Raw genomic sequence first — 16171 nt, 5'->3', positions numbered from 1 at the left:
GGAGGAAAAATATTAGAAATCTATTGTCACGACCTACATACCTCCTTCTGAAAGAAGGAAAGAAAAGAAAGAAAGAAAGAAACAAACAAACAACCTCCCTTTCCAGTTCCCCCAAGTAAACAAGTAAAGTAAAGGCAATAGAATTTTTCATGTCTGAAGCCATTTGCAGGTGTAACATTATCCCGTGTCTGCTTATCCATAGGCATGGAAGAGAAGAATAAGACAGAAGAGGGATATTATCCCATTCTCACTCATTCGTATCTGCCCATGCAGACCCAAGTATTTGGCACCTAGTGTGCACTCTTGCATCAGCTGAACTTTGAGCAGCCCCTCCATTTCTTCACAGGCTCCCTCTCTGCTCCCAGTCAAGAGCAGAACTACTTGCTCCCTGGTCAACAGTTCTAATTTGTAGACACTGGAGTATTTCCTGTACCCTAARGCATGAGTAGGAATGGAGAAGATTAAAACAAAGAGAAGTTCTTCAGGACGCTGAACATGCTGCTTAGGAATACGKCACTTTTTCAGAAGCTGGCTGAGCCTCCTAAAGCAGAGAATGCAAAACAGTGTGATAATACAGGCACAGAACTGAGAAGAAACCAAGGGTCAGTTATTAGGGACTAATTCACTGAAGCCCTCTCAACTAGCTAATGAGGTCCTTGGCCTGTGATGTTTAAGTAGGTGAAATTTTAATCATTTCATTTAATATTGCAATTGCTGACAACTCTCCTCAAGCGCTGTGTTCTGCTTCCTATTGTTGTGTTCAAGAGCATCTTAAAATTCTACTCAGTTAATTTGATGAAGATTGGAATAAAGTAAAACTTATGGTTTTAAAAAATAGCCAACTTGACAAATAATAAACAGCTAGCTTGTCAGGCTTAACAATAAAATGTTGTTAAGACATCAGTGTGAGAAGAGAATGTGTATTAAGTTTCTGACAGCTGGATTCATGTTTTCAGCTTCCAGAAAGCAAACAGATTTATAAAAAGCATCATAATCTTTGCAGAACAAAGAAATATTACTTCAGTGCTCATCTGTGCCAACAAAGAATGATTTTCAATGGTTTCTTTCAGTGCCTTAAAAACACTCTTTCTTTCAAGAAAGTACTAAATTGTGAATAAATATTAGGCTAGACAGAGCTACTATAAGGCCAGAAAAAAATGTTTTCTAGATCTGAACTAAATTTCTTAAACTGATAAATCAAATGAAAATTATACTCCCAGTCCTGAAATTATTCATGATATAATGCACATGGTATAATGCACACGGGAAAGCTTGGCTGTAAAACTTTTGGTGACTGAGTTGCAACATTGATGGTTGTGCCTCTCTTCTATCTGATTCTTTAGAGCTTAGAGCATTTGCCCAGGATTTAGGAAACCTCAGCCTCAGGATGTTTAAATCCAACTTGATAAGAATGTTCTTATATCAGAGTGAATCTCCCCAGTATCCACTGCTGATCCTGTTCTCTGTGGAAAAAAAGTTCATCATTAAAGCAGAGGAGAAACTGAGCTCTTCATTTCCTTTCCTTTGCTTATGGATAGTCTCAAATGAAATGCATCCTTTTGTGTTGGATGGAAGGTCTCTTGTGRAATCTACAGTGGTTTTACATGCTTATTTTGAAGATGATGGGACTGACACACAATTCAATTTAATTGGAAGCAGTGTCGTTAAATCATCATGGCACAAATGCTGAGCACTGAAAAATCACTCTGTTGTCAGCCTGTATCAGCTCTCTCCTTTCCATTCAGCAGAATGGAAATGTTAGAGCCTGCCAAATCCATTACTGGTCTGGAGATACTCTTGTGTCTTCAACAGGTATTTTCTATCTAGTGGTACAATATTTTGCTGAGGCTGCTCTTTAAATATAGCATGTGGAATCCTGTGACTCATTTGAAGATATTATTTACCAACACTTGCCCAAGTTGGGCATGTTTCCTGTGTTGTTGAGCAATTTTCATGCAAACTGTTTTGCAGCAGTAGTATTTCCTACTTTAGAGACAGGGCTCTGTAATTTAGCAGGAAGCAGTGTTGTGTGAAGCTTTCTGTGAACTGCATGTATGGTGCAACTGTATGTAGGGGTCCCACTTTTAACTTTTCAAAGACTGAATGAGAAGCTGTGAGAGTTGGCRTGATGCTTCTGATTAGGTTAGATATTTATGTTAATTAAAAGAACAACTATCAGCATGTTGTATTTTTATTTATTAGTTTTTGTAGTTCTGCTCAAATGCCTTCTGGAAGAAAATGCCTTCTGGAGAAAACACTGTTCCTTCCTTTCTTCTGCTTTATTGCAACCTAATCTCTTTCTGACACTATTGCTCTACAGACTAACTGGAGGTTATCAAAGTGAATGCCAACAGTAGAAGGCAATAAAAGAACAACTGTGCTTATTAAATCAGTTCAGAATAGGTATTTTGAACATTGCATTTTGCTTGCAGATCTTTTTTTTTTTTTTTTTTTAAATAGTGCAACAGGCACACAATTACTAAACTTTGTCTCTTTCTTTTAACAGGCTGTGAAAGAAGAGACCTCTTTTGTAAATCCCAGTAAGACCTCCAGCCTGCAGGACCCTAATGTAAGGTCTGTTGCTTCTTGTTTGTAGGGAAAACATCGAATAAGTATGTAGAACAGTGTAGCATATTTCAAACATTGGCTAGTACATGTGTTTCAAATCTGTGTGCTCATTTCCAAGCTACTGCATGGAGTTCATCAAGCAGTGACTTGAGGAGACAGTGTCTATCCACAGGATGCATCTCCTATGCACCTATGTTGTATATACTTGAAGACTTAATAARAGCTCAGTTCTCAAAATCAGGTCGAGTGACAGACCTGGAAAAACCTGTGTAACAAACGTCAGTTTTCAGAATTTTTGTTTTGGAGATCTGCTAGGTGCTGCCCAAACTGGAATATTTTTCAGTTTGTGTTTTTCTAATTTCTCCAGGCATTTGATCTCTAGAAGTCCCTTCCAACCTTAACCATTCTGTTGATTCTGGGTTTATGTGGAAGCAAGTGCATTTGGTATAAAGCCTTCAGAAACAGTTCTTTTACAACTCTTACCRTTTTGAAAGTGCTTCATACTTGGTTTTAACTATTATTTGCATGGCAGAGTATGCTGTCTTTTTGCAGATGTTTAGGGAGGAGGTTACTGCACGGATATTTGGAAACTGCCTTGCTCTAAATGTGCCAGGCTCTAAATAGTGTCATTGTTTTTGGACATCTCTGGTATCACARAAGGTTGCTCAGAGCAGTGTTTGAGGTAAAAAATGATTCATTTAGAGCATGACAATCRGGTGGGCCATTAATCAGCTAACTAGTCATCTAATTTTCTTCATTATGATTTTGTGATGATGACTGTTACAATGAAAAACAGATGTTTAAACATCTTGTAGAAAATGCTGGGTGGGGGAGGGACAAATTAAGTTTCCCAGGACCACTAAGAAAAATTCAGCAGGCCAGGYTATGTAGAGGCCTGTTTCTTCATTCAGTAGAAATGGGCCCATTTCATGTCTCTGCCACTATACCCATTGCTGTCACTTCCAGAAGCAATCCAAGAGAATGTGGTTCATAAAACCATATGTAATTTGGAGCATGCCTTAAAACTTGTTTTCCCCACCGAACCTTGCTGAGTTTCCCTATAACACCCATAGAAAACCCTTATTATTTCAGATTTGGTCATAGATTCTCTCTTCTTTACCAAGCTGAGCTGTAAGGGAGTTATGTGCTTTGTGAAGTTAGGATGTATTCACCATGAGCAAGGTTGGTAACTTGCCATAAAGCTGACTTTACTGTTTTCTTTTGCATCCAAGCTTATAAGCACCCTCAAGTTCTCTGTATGCAGCACTCAGGTGTATATTTGTTTAATATTTATTTTTATCTGGTTTATGTCAAGCACTGTTTCTTCTACAGCCAGTTGCACTAAATTAAATTGTATTGCTGCATTGCTTTRCACCTGTGTTCTGGAGGTGCAAATATACAAGTAATCAACGCCTAGGGACAGAGCACTTTTAAGAGTCTGCATTCAAAACCTGGAGAATAATGCAAAGCAAATGCAGCTCTAACAATTGCTCTTTTCCCTTCAAGTGGTTCCCTTTTCTGCAGTAGTGTTTGCTKCCTTGCATAGAGCCTGAATGTGACCTGTTTGCTACTGACGTTCTATGAAACCTCCCCTTGGAGGACTTGGGTGAACACAAATGACTGTTGCTCAGTTGGGAATTACAACCCTGTAGAGTCAAGGGTTCGTTACCACTTGTGAAATGTATCACCTAGGAGCATTTCTCCCCTGGAGCTTAAAAGCACACAAGTACCCTTTGTGGAAAAGCCCTACTTGGGGAATATAATTTTTTGTTCCTGCAAGTACTTGCAGACATTCTTGTCAACATTTGTGCCAGTCAGTATGACCTGTGTGAATGTTTGAGGAAGCAAAAACAAGATAACTTGCTTACTGAAATGCGCTTGCCAGTTGAATCCAGTATCTGTCACAGCAGTTAAACAATGTTCTACTCCTTTCATGCAAAAGATTTACAGCAGGGCGGTGACTTCCTTATTTGATTACAGGAATGATGGCAACAATATTCACTGGCAAAATACTCTGCTTCTCCCAGCCCAGGACACTGGGAAATGTGTTTGGCAATAACAGTAACTGAATATCTGCAGTTCTGATCATTAACTGAATCAGGAATCATTGAGAGGAGTAGGGAAATAGGAGGTGAGGTGGAAGAGCACTAGTGCTTGTTCAAGGGAAGGGCGCTGCTCCTTTTACCATCATCTTGTCTGCTCTTCCATTGCCAGCCTGCACATTACACTTGTAATGAATTAACTGCTTAGATATGGCCTGCAAACCCCCTGAGCAATTATTTTAGCATCTGCCATGGCAGACTCAATTTGGCTAACAATTGCTATAGCTCTTTGCAGAATTAGTTCTGGTTCAACTAGTAATTACTCATATGTATGGGCAGCAGAGCTGTTTTTGCCACCAGCAGGTGTGCAGTCATGTCCCTCAGCACAACACGTAACGATGTGCTTGTGTAAGGCCACCATAGATCTGTCAGGTTATTCGCCTGATTTCTGTGTGTGTTGGCAGCCCGAGGATCTTTCTGCATCCAGGGGGAAAGCTCTGAAGCTCACATGGCGCTAAGTCTTCAACCCTCAGGGGGGGAAAGCTTCTGAGGTCAGTTCTGCTGTCCGTGTGCAGGCTGCAAGCGCGAGGTTGGCTCCTGCGCATCTTGTTAGTGGCCACCTGAGGACATCAGATGGAGCTGGGGGAAGGTGTGGGGCCGCAGGAGAGCCCATCTTCTCTCCTCCCTGCTTTTGGAGTGCTCTGCCTCTCTACTGCTCTCCCCCTCTGGCAAAATTTTTTCGTTTTTTTGCCTCCCAGGCTATTTTCAGTGCTTGTTCCCAGGTTCAACGAGGGAAGGAATTGCTGGTGACTCAGTCAACCCAATGCATGCCACTGTGTGCTAGCTCACCCTCCTGTTAACTCTGCAGTTAAAGCTGCCATGCTACACTTTGTACTGGCACGTGGGCACACACGCCTGCCTTGCTTTGCCAAGAGCCCCCAGCAGGGCAGCAGATCCTGGGCAAGAAATTGGGCAGTTGCCCCAGCTGCGTCCATGTGGGCTGCATGTGGCTCTCTCCAGTCAAACAGCAGCAGCTACTGGAAGGGGGATTTCAAAAGCAAGTTAAGTAGGAAAACCGCCAGCTTTCTTGGTAAGACACTGAAGAAGAGATTGGTTAGAGGTGGTGTTATCATGTCTACCATAACACAATGGAAAACATGCAGCTGTTTTCATCAACACCCAGGCGATACATGCACAGACACGCAGCCCAGCGATAGCTGCGGCATAAGCATTTTGACACAATAAAACACAATGTATTGTTGTTCCTAGCAAATGCTAGGGTTATGGAAAATAAATACATGGAAAAATCTGTTATTTATGCATGTTCTTAGCAATTTATATTGCTTTGATCAAATCAAGAAGAAATACAGCAAGTTTGTAGAAAGCACCTTGCATAGTGAGGCGTGTTTTGGTCAAGCATGTAGCAATACAGTGCTTACCTGAGCATTTGTCTAGGTGGGAATTTACAATGCCAGTCGTTTGGCAGTGTTTTTGACAGCATTTCTGTGGGGATGTCTCATGCCTAGAAGGGTTAGTAAATTCTGATGTTACTCTGTGAAATATTGAGCAGGTATGATGGGAGGCTGCAAAACGATCCATTTTGGCTGAATTTGCTCCATATGATCAACGTAGAGAAGAAACTATGGTAGCTCACGGTCCATATGGGGGATGATGAATTCTCGTGCTCTCAGGAATTCAGCTATTCAGAAGCGAGAGAGAAGAACCCTCTAGGGAGGGACAAGTCTGCACCTCCAAGAGCTTCTCAAGGAGACAGTGATCATGTTGGTCCTCCTCATCTACCCACACATGAAATGCATCTTCTACCAGTGCTAGAACAACCTTTCTAGTAGAGCATTCCCATCTTCAGTGTGGTTAGGGAAAGACCAGTCATGATATCAGTTGGGCCAAGAGGAGCTGTAAGTAGAAAAAGCCTAAACTACCTTAAGCCTAATCATCTAACACAGTGTTCCGTGGAAGTATTTGAGAATTGCTTGTAGTGTCAAATTTAAATCTTATCTGAGATTGCTGCAGGGTCTTATGCACAGTTTTGCTAAGACAAGGCTCTTACCTCCAAATAAGAATTTTTATTTGATCCATAGCTTTGAGAGATCAGAGTTCAGACTGCCCACCAGTAATGGAACAAATGGCTTGTATATATGTGTGTGTGTGTGTATATATATATATTATATATATATATATATAAAAAAAAAATCTTGCATGAAGTTTAAAATGAAAATTGCAGTCATATATTTAATTAGCATATCTGCTTACTTCCCTCTTGGTCAGAAACCTGGTCCATCTAGTGATTAGGGATGCAAAGGTTTCTCTCATGCAGCAGTAGTTTTAAACATGTAAACTCTTGAACATGCTTTCCAGAAATTTCTCATTTAATTGCCAGTCTGCTTCAGTTGTTAAATATAAGTATATGGCTAACTACTGAACCTCATCAAGAGAATTATTTCTTTATTCCTTTCTTTATTTAGTACTTTGCCAGACGGTAACATCATCTCTACTATTTCCCTGATTTCTGTCCATAAAACTCTCCTGGAAAATCTTTTAAGTATATGAATTCCCTCTCACGAAGACTGTGAGAGTGCCCATAGATTCATACATGTAGAGTTTGGCTGTATTAGGATACAATTCCACACATTTCTTACATTCTTCTGTTCTTTGAATATGCCTGGTATAACTCTGCTGCACTGCCTTTAGGAATTCCATGCATGGGGAATTAGACTAAATTCACACAGACAGCAGGAATTACTGATACTTTGGAACCAGAGGAAATACTCTCTATCCTCAGGCATAGCCTATTTGCCAAGCCAGACTTTCATCTTTGGACAAATAAGGCAGTGGAAGTGTTAGCAAAGGTGCCTAAAGTTGAGCAAAACTTGGTAGGGAACTGAAGTCAAATTTTGTAAGACAGGAATTAACTGGCAACAGGATTCACTGATAATGTAGTTTTTGGTTTTTGGGTTTTTTCTCCTTCATGGTCTCTTGGATCTTGCGAAAGTTTCAAGACATCTCTGATTGTGGTGATCTAGCTGAAGCTCTTCAAGAGCTGGTATAGGTAGACACTAATACCTTCTTCATCACCTGCTAAATTTTCTCTTCATTTTGGGAGAAGTGTTTTTCAATGTACCCACAAGACAAGGCAGATGTTGTTAAAATAGGTAACGGTTCAGTATTTTGAGGTTATGCTTTGAAAGACTGAAATTATCACAGAAGTGCAGAACTGTTTATTGGAAAGGCTGTCCGGATGGTCCTCAAGGTAGGACTATCACCAATACTAGATCATGTCAGCCATGGCTTTGCCTGGGTGAAAAACTCCAGGGATGGAGATCATGAGATTTGCCTCTCATGCAAAATATTGATTGCAAATGTAAGCACCAGTTCCTGCACCTCTAAGGTTAGCTCCCAAGTGAAGTCAGCTGAAGAACTTTGCTCAGTTGAAGCCCTCAGATTGCCTGACCAACTGCTACTGTTTCTGTCACCATCATCACTTCCATTGGGTGCCATGTAGAGTATTTATCAACTGCCCTATTTTTTTCCCCTTTGAAGCATGCTTTTGGACTGTTACCAGTTCTGGCATGCTTTGCACCCCACATGACTCAGGATTTGTCTGTGGATTTCTTTCTGTTTAGACCAACTGCTGCATCACCCTTTGTTGGTCCTTGTTATCCGAATTATCTCATCTTTCATAGGATTGCAAATAGAAATATTCTTCTTATGTGGGAGTAGGTATAAGCACCAGCTGGTGCTTTGTGCATTGATTTATTTTAATTTTCTTTGTAAAACTTCCCATCCAAAACCAAATTACACTATTACATTAAGACTAATTGCATTAGGAGTCGCTCAACATGTAGTGTAAATTTAAATGTTATCTCACAGAGCTTGATGATGTTGCACACCAGAAAAGAGGATGGAGCATATTAAATTATATCAAGTTATCCTGAGAACAGATGAATCAGGAGGAGTAAGCTCAGCACTCTTTTGCGTTCCCAACACGGTCTAAGCTTCGGTCATGCAAATTATCAGAAGCAAATTCCACTCCCTGTGGAACATATGCCTAAAGCCTACTAGGCTTTGAGCTTGGCTGCCTTTCACTGTGATGGGAATATGCCCTGCACCTTTTCTCACTGAAGTAGTGGTATTTCCTAGTGCAGCTTTTCAGTGTCATCAAGGGAGGAGAGTCACTCAAAGTAATTTGTGTATATTTATACTTCTCCATTTGTCGTTTAATCTGCACGGAATATAATCATTCTTGTAAACATCTGAATTATCTCTTGGTGTCTGAATTAACACCCTGCTGAAGTACATGGCACAGTGTAAATCTGCACCAGTTCTTTCAGAGAGCTTCATCTCTTGCAAATGCTCGTGGGATATGAAAAGATGATCAGGTAACAACGTGTACTAATGTTTACCTGACTTCTGCACATCATATATCTGAAACTAGCACTCAGTAGCCATCCTCACATAAACTCGTCTCAGTGAATGCTGAAGTAGCTTCTCCGTGGTGTGTAAGTTTGCAGAAAAGGAGATGGTCCAGAGCAATGTTCTAGCCTATCCAGCAATACATATACTCTACRTGCTGTCTCTTTCATTCTGTTACTCTGATTTAAGACTCCTCAAAACTGTTCAGCCCAAGCCTGAACGTATTTTAAAAAGCAAAGGAAAACTTAGGATTCTGTAGTGGTAGTAGTGTTCTCAGAGAAAATATATGTTCTCTTTAAAATATGTTGTGAAATATTGAAGGAAATCTAAGRGAGTTACGTATGTTGCCTTTCTCTTAACAAATATATTTTAAAAGAAAACTACTTGTTCATTAAACCTTCATCCTCAAAACYAGAAAGCATTCATTCTCAGGCTGAAGAAGCAAAGCAAACAGCTAAGTGTCCATCCGCGTGGCCTCAGCCAAGTTGGCAAGTTAGCGGCCCGGCTGCTCTGACGTTTTACACCTAGGCCAAGGAACCGCATGCAGTATTTCCTACATCAGATTCATTACTTCTAGCTGAACTCTTCCATGCTCTTTAGGTGCCAGCGTGCGTCAAAGCCCGCAGGTAGGTGTGACACCAAGGTATGTGCCTTGGCTTCGTTACAGGTATTAAAGACCTCTTTGACCTGTTCTCTGAAGTCTGATGAGCAGTTTCCCTAAGCTCCGGAAAAAGGAATAATAATATGAAACTTGCAGAYAGGGCTAAGTTGACCGAGTACCCCAACTGAGTTGCATTGCATTGGAAGTGCCCCTTTAAACTGTGCCTGGACCCCTCAAAATTCACATTTATAATGATGCTGAATGGAGAGAGGGGATTTTTAACTTGGTTTGCGCTTGGATGCCAGCTGTTGACCTGAAACATTGCTCTGAGCTGGGGGATGAAGAGTAGTCGCTGCATCATCATTATCTGTTGGGCCACAAAAGTATCCAATTTTCACAGAGACTGCAAGGCACACTTTCATTGCAAGGAAAGGGAAGGGAGCACATTTTTTCTTTTAAAAAGAAACAAAATTCAAGGGGGTAAGGAAAGCCCTCAAGCTGTGTTTAGATTAAACTGCTTCTCTATGGCAAGGAGCTTTGTAGTACATCTGGAATCTACATACAGTTCCAGTCTGAAAAGAAGAAAGAAAGAAAAAAGAGGAGAGGAGACTGTAACTCAGAAAATACGATGGTGGCAATAGCTGTCAAATGTCCAAATAATCTTCTGGAGGGCTAACTTATCTTCTGTGAAAAGCTGCTCTGCAGGGTGAAAAAGAACTTCTTGTTGTTTCTTCCCTTCAGATAGTTGTAACTTTGGAAAAAACAAAACCCAAAAGTATAAAACACCTTACCTACTGAGAAAAGAGAATTTGATATTTGATATTGGGTGTTTGCTTAGCTTGCTAGGTTAGGCCTTCAATATACTAGAGAATATATCTAGTGAATATTTTTCCTCTCTTTCGTTTTGCCCTTCCTTTTTTTTCCCCTCAAGATTTCATTACGATATTCCCACTATAATGCAATTCTTAAGCCACAAATCAATTGGCATTTTCTTTTCTGTAAGTCAGCAACTGCTAGCATGCCACCCTTCATGCAGGTGTCTGCATCCTCACAAGTAATGGTATTAGGAATGGGATTTTTAGTGTCTACCTTTTGGTCTGAGCCTGACAGCATGGAATGAGAGAGAGTGCTCCAGACGGGAAAAACCRCACAGCGTGGCCTGGTTGTCCCATCATGGCTAAGTCGAGTTGGGACGCTGTGTCCCTAGGCCTGAGCATCGACATCCGCTCACGGGGAGGGTAAATGGGCAATAAATGGGCTACTGTGATCCCTTGYGATGCTCCGGAGTGTGTTTCTCTGTGAACAGAAATGAAGTGAGTGGCGCAGGGAAGCACACGGAGAGCCGCAGGGCACACACTGCCCCCGGCCATCGGTGACCGCTGTTCACCACGCTGGTCTCGCCAGCACGTGGCAGATTTTCAGACGTGGTGCCAGGTCACGGAGCAGATTTGTCCTGCTTCAGTACCTTCAATTTTAAGCAGCGGCGGTTGGTTACAATTAGGGAAAGGGAGATGTCTCGTGAGTTAATGACGTTGGAACCCGACTCTGTAAAGGAGCAGTAACACACCACACTTCTCTTTTTTTGAGTCTGGGTCTCCCTGATCKGCTAACACTTCAGTTTTTGTTCAAGCTCACAGGAGTTACTATCTATAGGAAGAAGATTGGTCATATCTGCGCATAATGACTATATTTAAATAGCCCGAATAATTACAAGGTTCCTGTTCAAGAATCATATCTTTTCATATGAGATAATGTATTCTGGCTGTAGAATTCAATAGATAACAATAGAAGTTATCCTGCTTATGCTTGCTTCTTTTTCAGGAATATCAATGAGATCTTTTTTAGGAGTTTGTGGAGTATTAAAAGGCTGCCATTTTTAAAACACAGATTAGGCTCTGAATTGATCAAGCTCAGCAGTTCTTGCATCTGGTGGCTTCAGTGAGCGTAACAACAACTCCGAGTAGTCTCAGGCTGAGAGAGAAGGGTTGGAGGGAACAAACAGGGCAGAGGAAACCTGAACTGTTGCCAATCCTTTAGGCTGCTACGGAAAGAGCTTTGCTGTCAACCCTTAATAAGGGTAAAATCATTTGCTAGTCCTGGCCTAATGTCATCTTGTACTTACAGTAGACTAAATGCAATAAATCTCTTTTGGTGGAGGCATTGCCCCTGTTCCTTTTCTTTCAGAAATAGCTATAATTTATACCCTGGCTAACCTGCAGGTTCTAGAAAAGTGCAATTAACTGGTGCTCATATCTCTCCCAGTGGCATGCTAAATCTCAGCAGACAGATGCTCACTGCAGTCAGGCTGTAACAAAATGCTGGCAGCGTCTTAGAATAAAAGGAAGGGGATGGAACCTYTTGTTACTAAAATTCCATTGCTTTTACAGTATGCGTGAATCAGATAGTGTGCTGGCGTGCTACAAAGCATAAGAAAAGTTCATCTCGGTAGCTGTAGTCATTTGGAGAGGAGTAGGTGTATCTTGTGATACTGTATCTTGGATTTTTAACTGTTTACTTGCAAATTTSCTGCATTAAAAGGAAGCTTATAAGATTTTCATCTGTTTGCGTGGATTAGAGGRTAGGTCCATGCAATTCTTGAACACCTTTAGTCACAGCTATGTGAAGTTATTCCCATGAAACTTTATAAGACAAATTCAGGCTTAGAATTTTAAAATATTTCATGTGTCCAAACCCTCCTCAAATTTGTTGAAGTTGTTTTAAAGTAACTCTCTTAGTTATATAAAAAAATGAACAGTGCTTTTTTCAGGAAAAAAAAAATTGGGGGGCATTGCAATAATCTTCAAGATTGCTATTGCCACCCCATAATTAAAAACATAAATTCTGAGGATCACAATAGTATTTATGGTCTTTGTAAAGTGAAACTTTTTAGCAGAAATGAAATGATCATTCAGAAAGTTCATTTCTGTGAAGAGACCCCATTTACTTTCATTACAGACCATAATGTTGTCCAGAAATTAGAAAAAGCGATGGACTGAAAATGCATTTGTCACCAGCTTTGCTGTTCTCTGCTATGTACCTTTCAAGTACTAGTGCATTGCTCATATATATGCCCTGAGTTTACACTTTGCAGCTCACTTTGTAGCTGATGCCACTATTTTTTTTTCCTGCTTTTACTGGGTTGATGAAAAGTTTTAAAATCTGTAACTTTTCTTAGTGAACTACTGAAGGATTGTGAGGGCTGCTCATTCAGAGCAAGGATTTCAGCTGAAGTATTTTGAAAATCCTGCGCTGAAAGCAGTGGGATTGCACACATTCACACACCCCTTGAGGATTTGACCATCAAATCCAATCATTAAGCAGGTCTTAACATATTTATCCTACTTATGTCAGAACTTGGATAGAAAATTCCTTAGGGCCAATTGAAGTAGTGATTTTTTTTTTCACTTGTCAGAAGCTGCTTTTGCTTTAGGACAAGATGTCTTAAAAAAGAGTATCTAGAGCACTCATCTCTTCAGAATCATGACTTGAATAAATTGATATTGGGGACTTCCATCTTCATGTTGATTTAGAGATTTCCAGATCAGATATACAGGCCTAAAGATGAAAACAAGATGATTTGGGGTTTTTTCCTTCCCCATCCTCACTGTAATTGCTGGACAAAGAAATGTAGCAAAGAGACTGAAAATCAGGCAGGATTATTCTGTGCTAATCTCATTGTGAATCTGAGATTAAAAATGATCAATGCTAAAATTGGAATTCAGGAAGAGATGAGATACAAATTTTGCGCCTATCTGTATTTGTTTATTGAATTAATGGGATCAAAAGGAAAAAAACATGAGGTTCCATGATCAGTGGAACCTGTGTAGCCTGGTTTGTCATTTAGATATGTGCTTTGTATTCTCTTTTTTTCCCCATTTCTCCTTCTGGTATCCCTGAGGTCCAAAACAAACCCTGTCTTGTGTAGCTAGTCTTGCAGCACCACATGTGTTTGTGGGTCATTTACTACCAAGCAGAGGCGAGTGATGCCCAAGGTTGACCACATTTCTTTTCAGTGAGGGCACCAATTTGTGTGTGTCTTCTCTCACCAGCACGTAGACTACAAATGACACAGGAATAGTCCACAGGCTGTGCTGCCCCAATAGCTTCTGGTTGTAACTGGGCAGCAGGTTCAAAAGGCATCAGAGATGACTCCACTTTGCTAGATCCTACACGGGCATCAGAGAGAGCATGAAATTTTGAAAATCAGATGTGCTTAACTTTAATGTGGGTTTAGAAAGCTGTCATGATGCAAGCAGATCTGAAAATTTCAACCCCAATTTGTAATTTTGGGACAAAGTTCTGCTGTTTCTTCTGATTTCTTCTCAGTGTATAGGTAGTTCCACTGGCAAGCCATAGGACTACTCCAGTACCAACAGAGTACTTTGGATGGGATGGCAGAATACAGCTCAGATTATGCATCAACACATTTACATTAACTCTTTAATTCTGACATATTTGCACTATGTATAGTGTTGCCTTATACACATAGGACATTTTCAATCCTAAAACATAGAAGTAGTACTTAAGATAATTTGTGTATTTTCATGTCACTTCATGCCACTTAAGCAGACCATTGGCACGTTTTCTCCACAAGGTCATGAAGATTTTATGCTTTGTGCTATTTGTATTCCAGCCTTACCTAATTCTGATGCTAAGTGGTTAAAAAGAAGCTCTTTTTAGACTGGTCTTCTCATTCCCATTTCTGCCCTTGGCTGGAATTTTGCAGATGTGCATCACATTCAGAGCATCTGAAATACGTCTCTGTTTTGCATTTGTTTCTAGCAAGTATCCTTTTCTTGGATCAAATCYGTTAGTTCATTTCCATTGAGCTGCCGTTTCATATGCTGAAGGATAATATTTAATTTCAAGTAAAAACGATACTTTAAACAGAATAGGCTTCCCAGTTTATAAAAATAGGTTTTGATAAGAGTTTTTTGTTTTGTTTTGTCAAAATATTTTTAATGTGACTGAATTGCTAAGCCACTATTAAAATGCTGTAATTTGGAAATAGTGATGTTTCCACACATTATCTTACCCAGGCTGCATATTTATAATCATCTGTCACTTCWTTAGATGCCATGCAGTGCATGGAAGGCTGAATTCACATGTCCTGTTCTGTCCATGCACGGTGGCCTGTGGCCTATAAATGGGACAACAGGTTGAACTTCAACAGGCACGTGCCAATTTGCAAAATAAACATGTGTCGATGAGCTACCACKTTGTTGACATGCCTCAGGTAGTTTAAAGATTGTGCCACATATATTTTTCCTGTTATTTTTAGAAGTCCAGCTCCAGTGCGACCCGAACCTGCATCGTCAACTGGCCCTCCGGAAAAGCAGGAAATCAAAGTTTCCCGCGTGAGGAAGTTAACGCGACAGTACAGCTTGTGAGTAACCTACAGCACTATCTGCATGTTTTTGCCTGCTGCAGCTGAAAATGAAGGGGAGTGCTAATTATTGCTCTAGCTACGACTTCTGAAAGGCGTGAGTGCAATTACATGATAATGATCTTGCACTGATACAGTTGCTTTCATCTTTGAGAATCTTAACACATTTAATGCTTAATGAATTTGCCATCCCTWTATGGTTACTAATGCTCTAGAATTGCTGGCCTTTTTCCAAGGTTAACTACAGGTTAGGAGTTAAAAGTCCCTCTTCTGTATGAAATGTCAAAGACTTGGTGCATCTCGGAGCAAGTCAGCTTGCCTGCTTCACTGCAGTCCCCTTTGAAAAATAAGGGGAACAATCCCAATGTTATTATGTGGTCTCCTGGTCYCAGTGAGATAGACCTGTCCTTCCAAAGCCCGTTTGTGCCAGATTCATCTGGTTTGGGAGTCTCTGGAGGTGCTGAAGAGTTGTGGAAATCAATGTGTTTGTCCTTCATGTAAAAATGGCAAATAAAGGCCATCGAATACTAAGGATTTCAACTGAGTGAAAAAGTAAGGAAGGGACACTATTAGCATAAAATTATCAATATAAGAGCACTATTGCCATAATGAGCAAAAAAGTATGTATGGTTTTTATGTGGCATGCAACCACTAGCCCCTCCAGCACTTTTGCATTTGGGTGTTACCAAATATACAGCAGTATTAGCAAAAGCTTTCCTTTCATCAATATAATGCTAATAAATACCAATACATAGTTATATCTTCTCTCCCTATTAAGAATGTTTGCTTTAGGGGTGGAACAAACATAACGATTTACATCCGTAAAACTGAAAAACACTTTAGGGAAATAAACTGAACCAATCAGTTTGAAGCTCTGAAGAAAACCAGAAATGAGCCAAACTGGTATTTGTCCAGGAGACCAAGGGTAACATATGGGAACACCCAGGCACAGCTTGGTCAGTGGGCCACGACACGGTCTCTTTTACTGTGACACATCAACCAGCGTGCCTTGAAAATGAGAGAGGAGATGAGAACTGACAACTCCTGCTAGGGAGAGAGCCCAGCTTCCCTCCCTGCGCCCTCATGGTAAAGATAATGGAGCGGCAGGGAGCTGGACAATGTTTGGTAGGAGCAGTTTCTCAA

At 40.5% G+C, this 16171-nt stretch overlaps 1 protein-coding gene across 1 annotated transcript in view; it reads left to right on the top strand.

The window, feature by feature from the left end:
• The window catches only part of EPB41L4B (erythrocyte membrane protein band 4.1 like 4B), a 159717-nt gene that overhangs the window by 113409 nt on the left and 30137 nt on the right, over positions 1 to 16171 (top strand). The window contains exons 19-20 of the mRNA XM_026041859.1: positions 2507 to 2574; positions 14924 to 15028. Coding sequence (XP_025897644.1) covers positions 2507 to 2574; positions 14924 to 15028 — 173 coding nt within the window. The remainder of the gene's footprint in view (positions 1 to 2506; positions 2575 to 14923; positions 15029 to 16171) is intronic.

Source organism: Nothoprocta perdicaria, unplaced genomic scaffold, assembly GCF_003342845.1.
Source record: "Nothoprocta perdicaria isolate Ctin4 unplaced genomic scaffold, notPer1 scaffold_297, whole genome shotgun sequence".
Classification (NCBI taxonomy): domain Eukaryota; kingdom Metazoa; phylum Chordata; class Aves; order Tinamiformes; family Tinamidae; genus Nothoprocta; species Nothoprocta perdicaria.
This window is presented reverse-complemented; position numbering and strand designations above follow the sequence as displayed.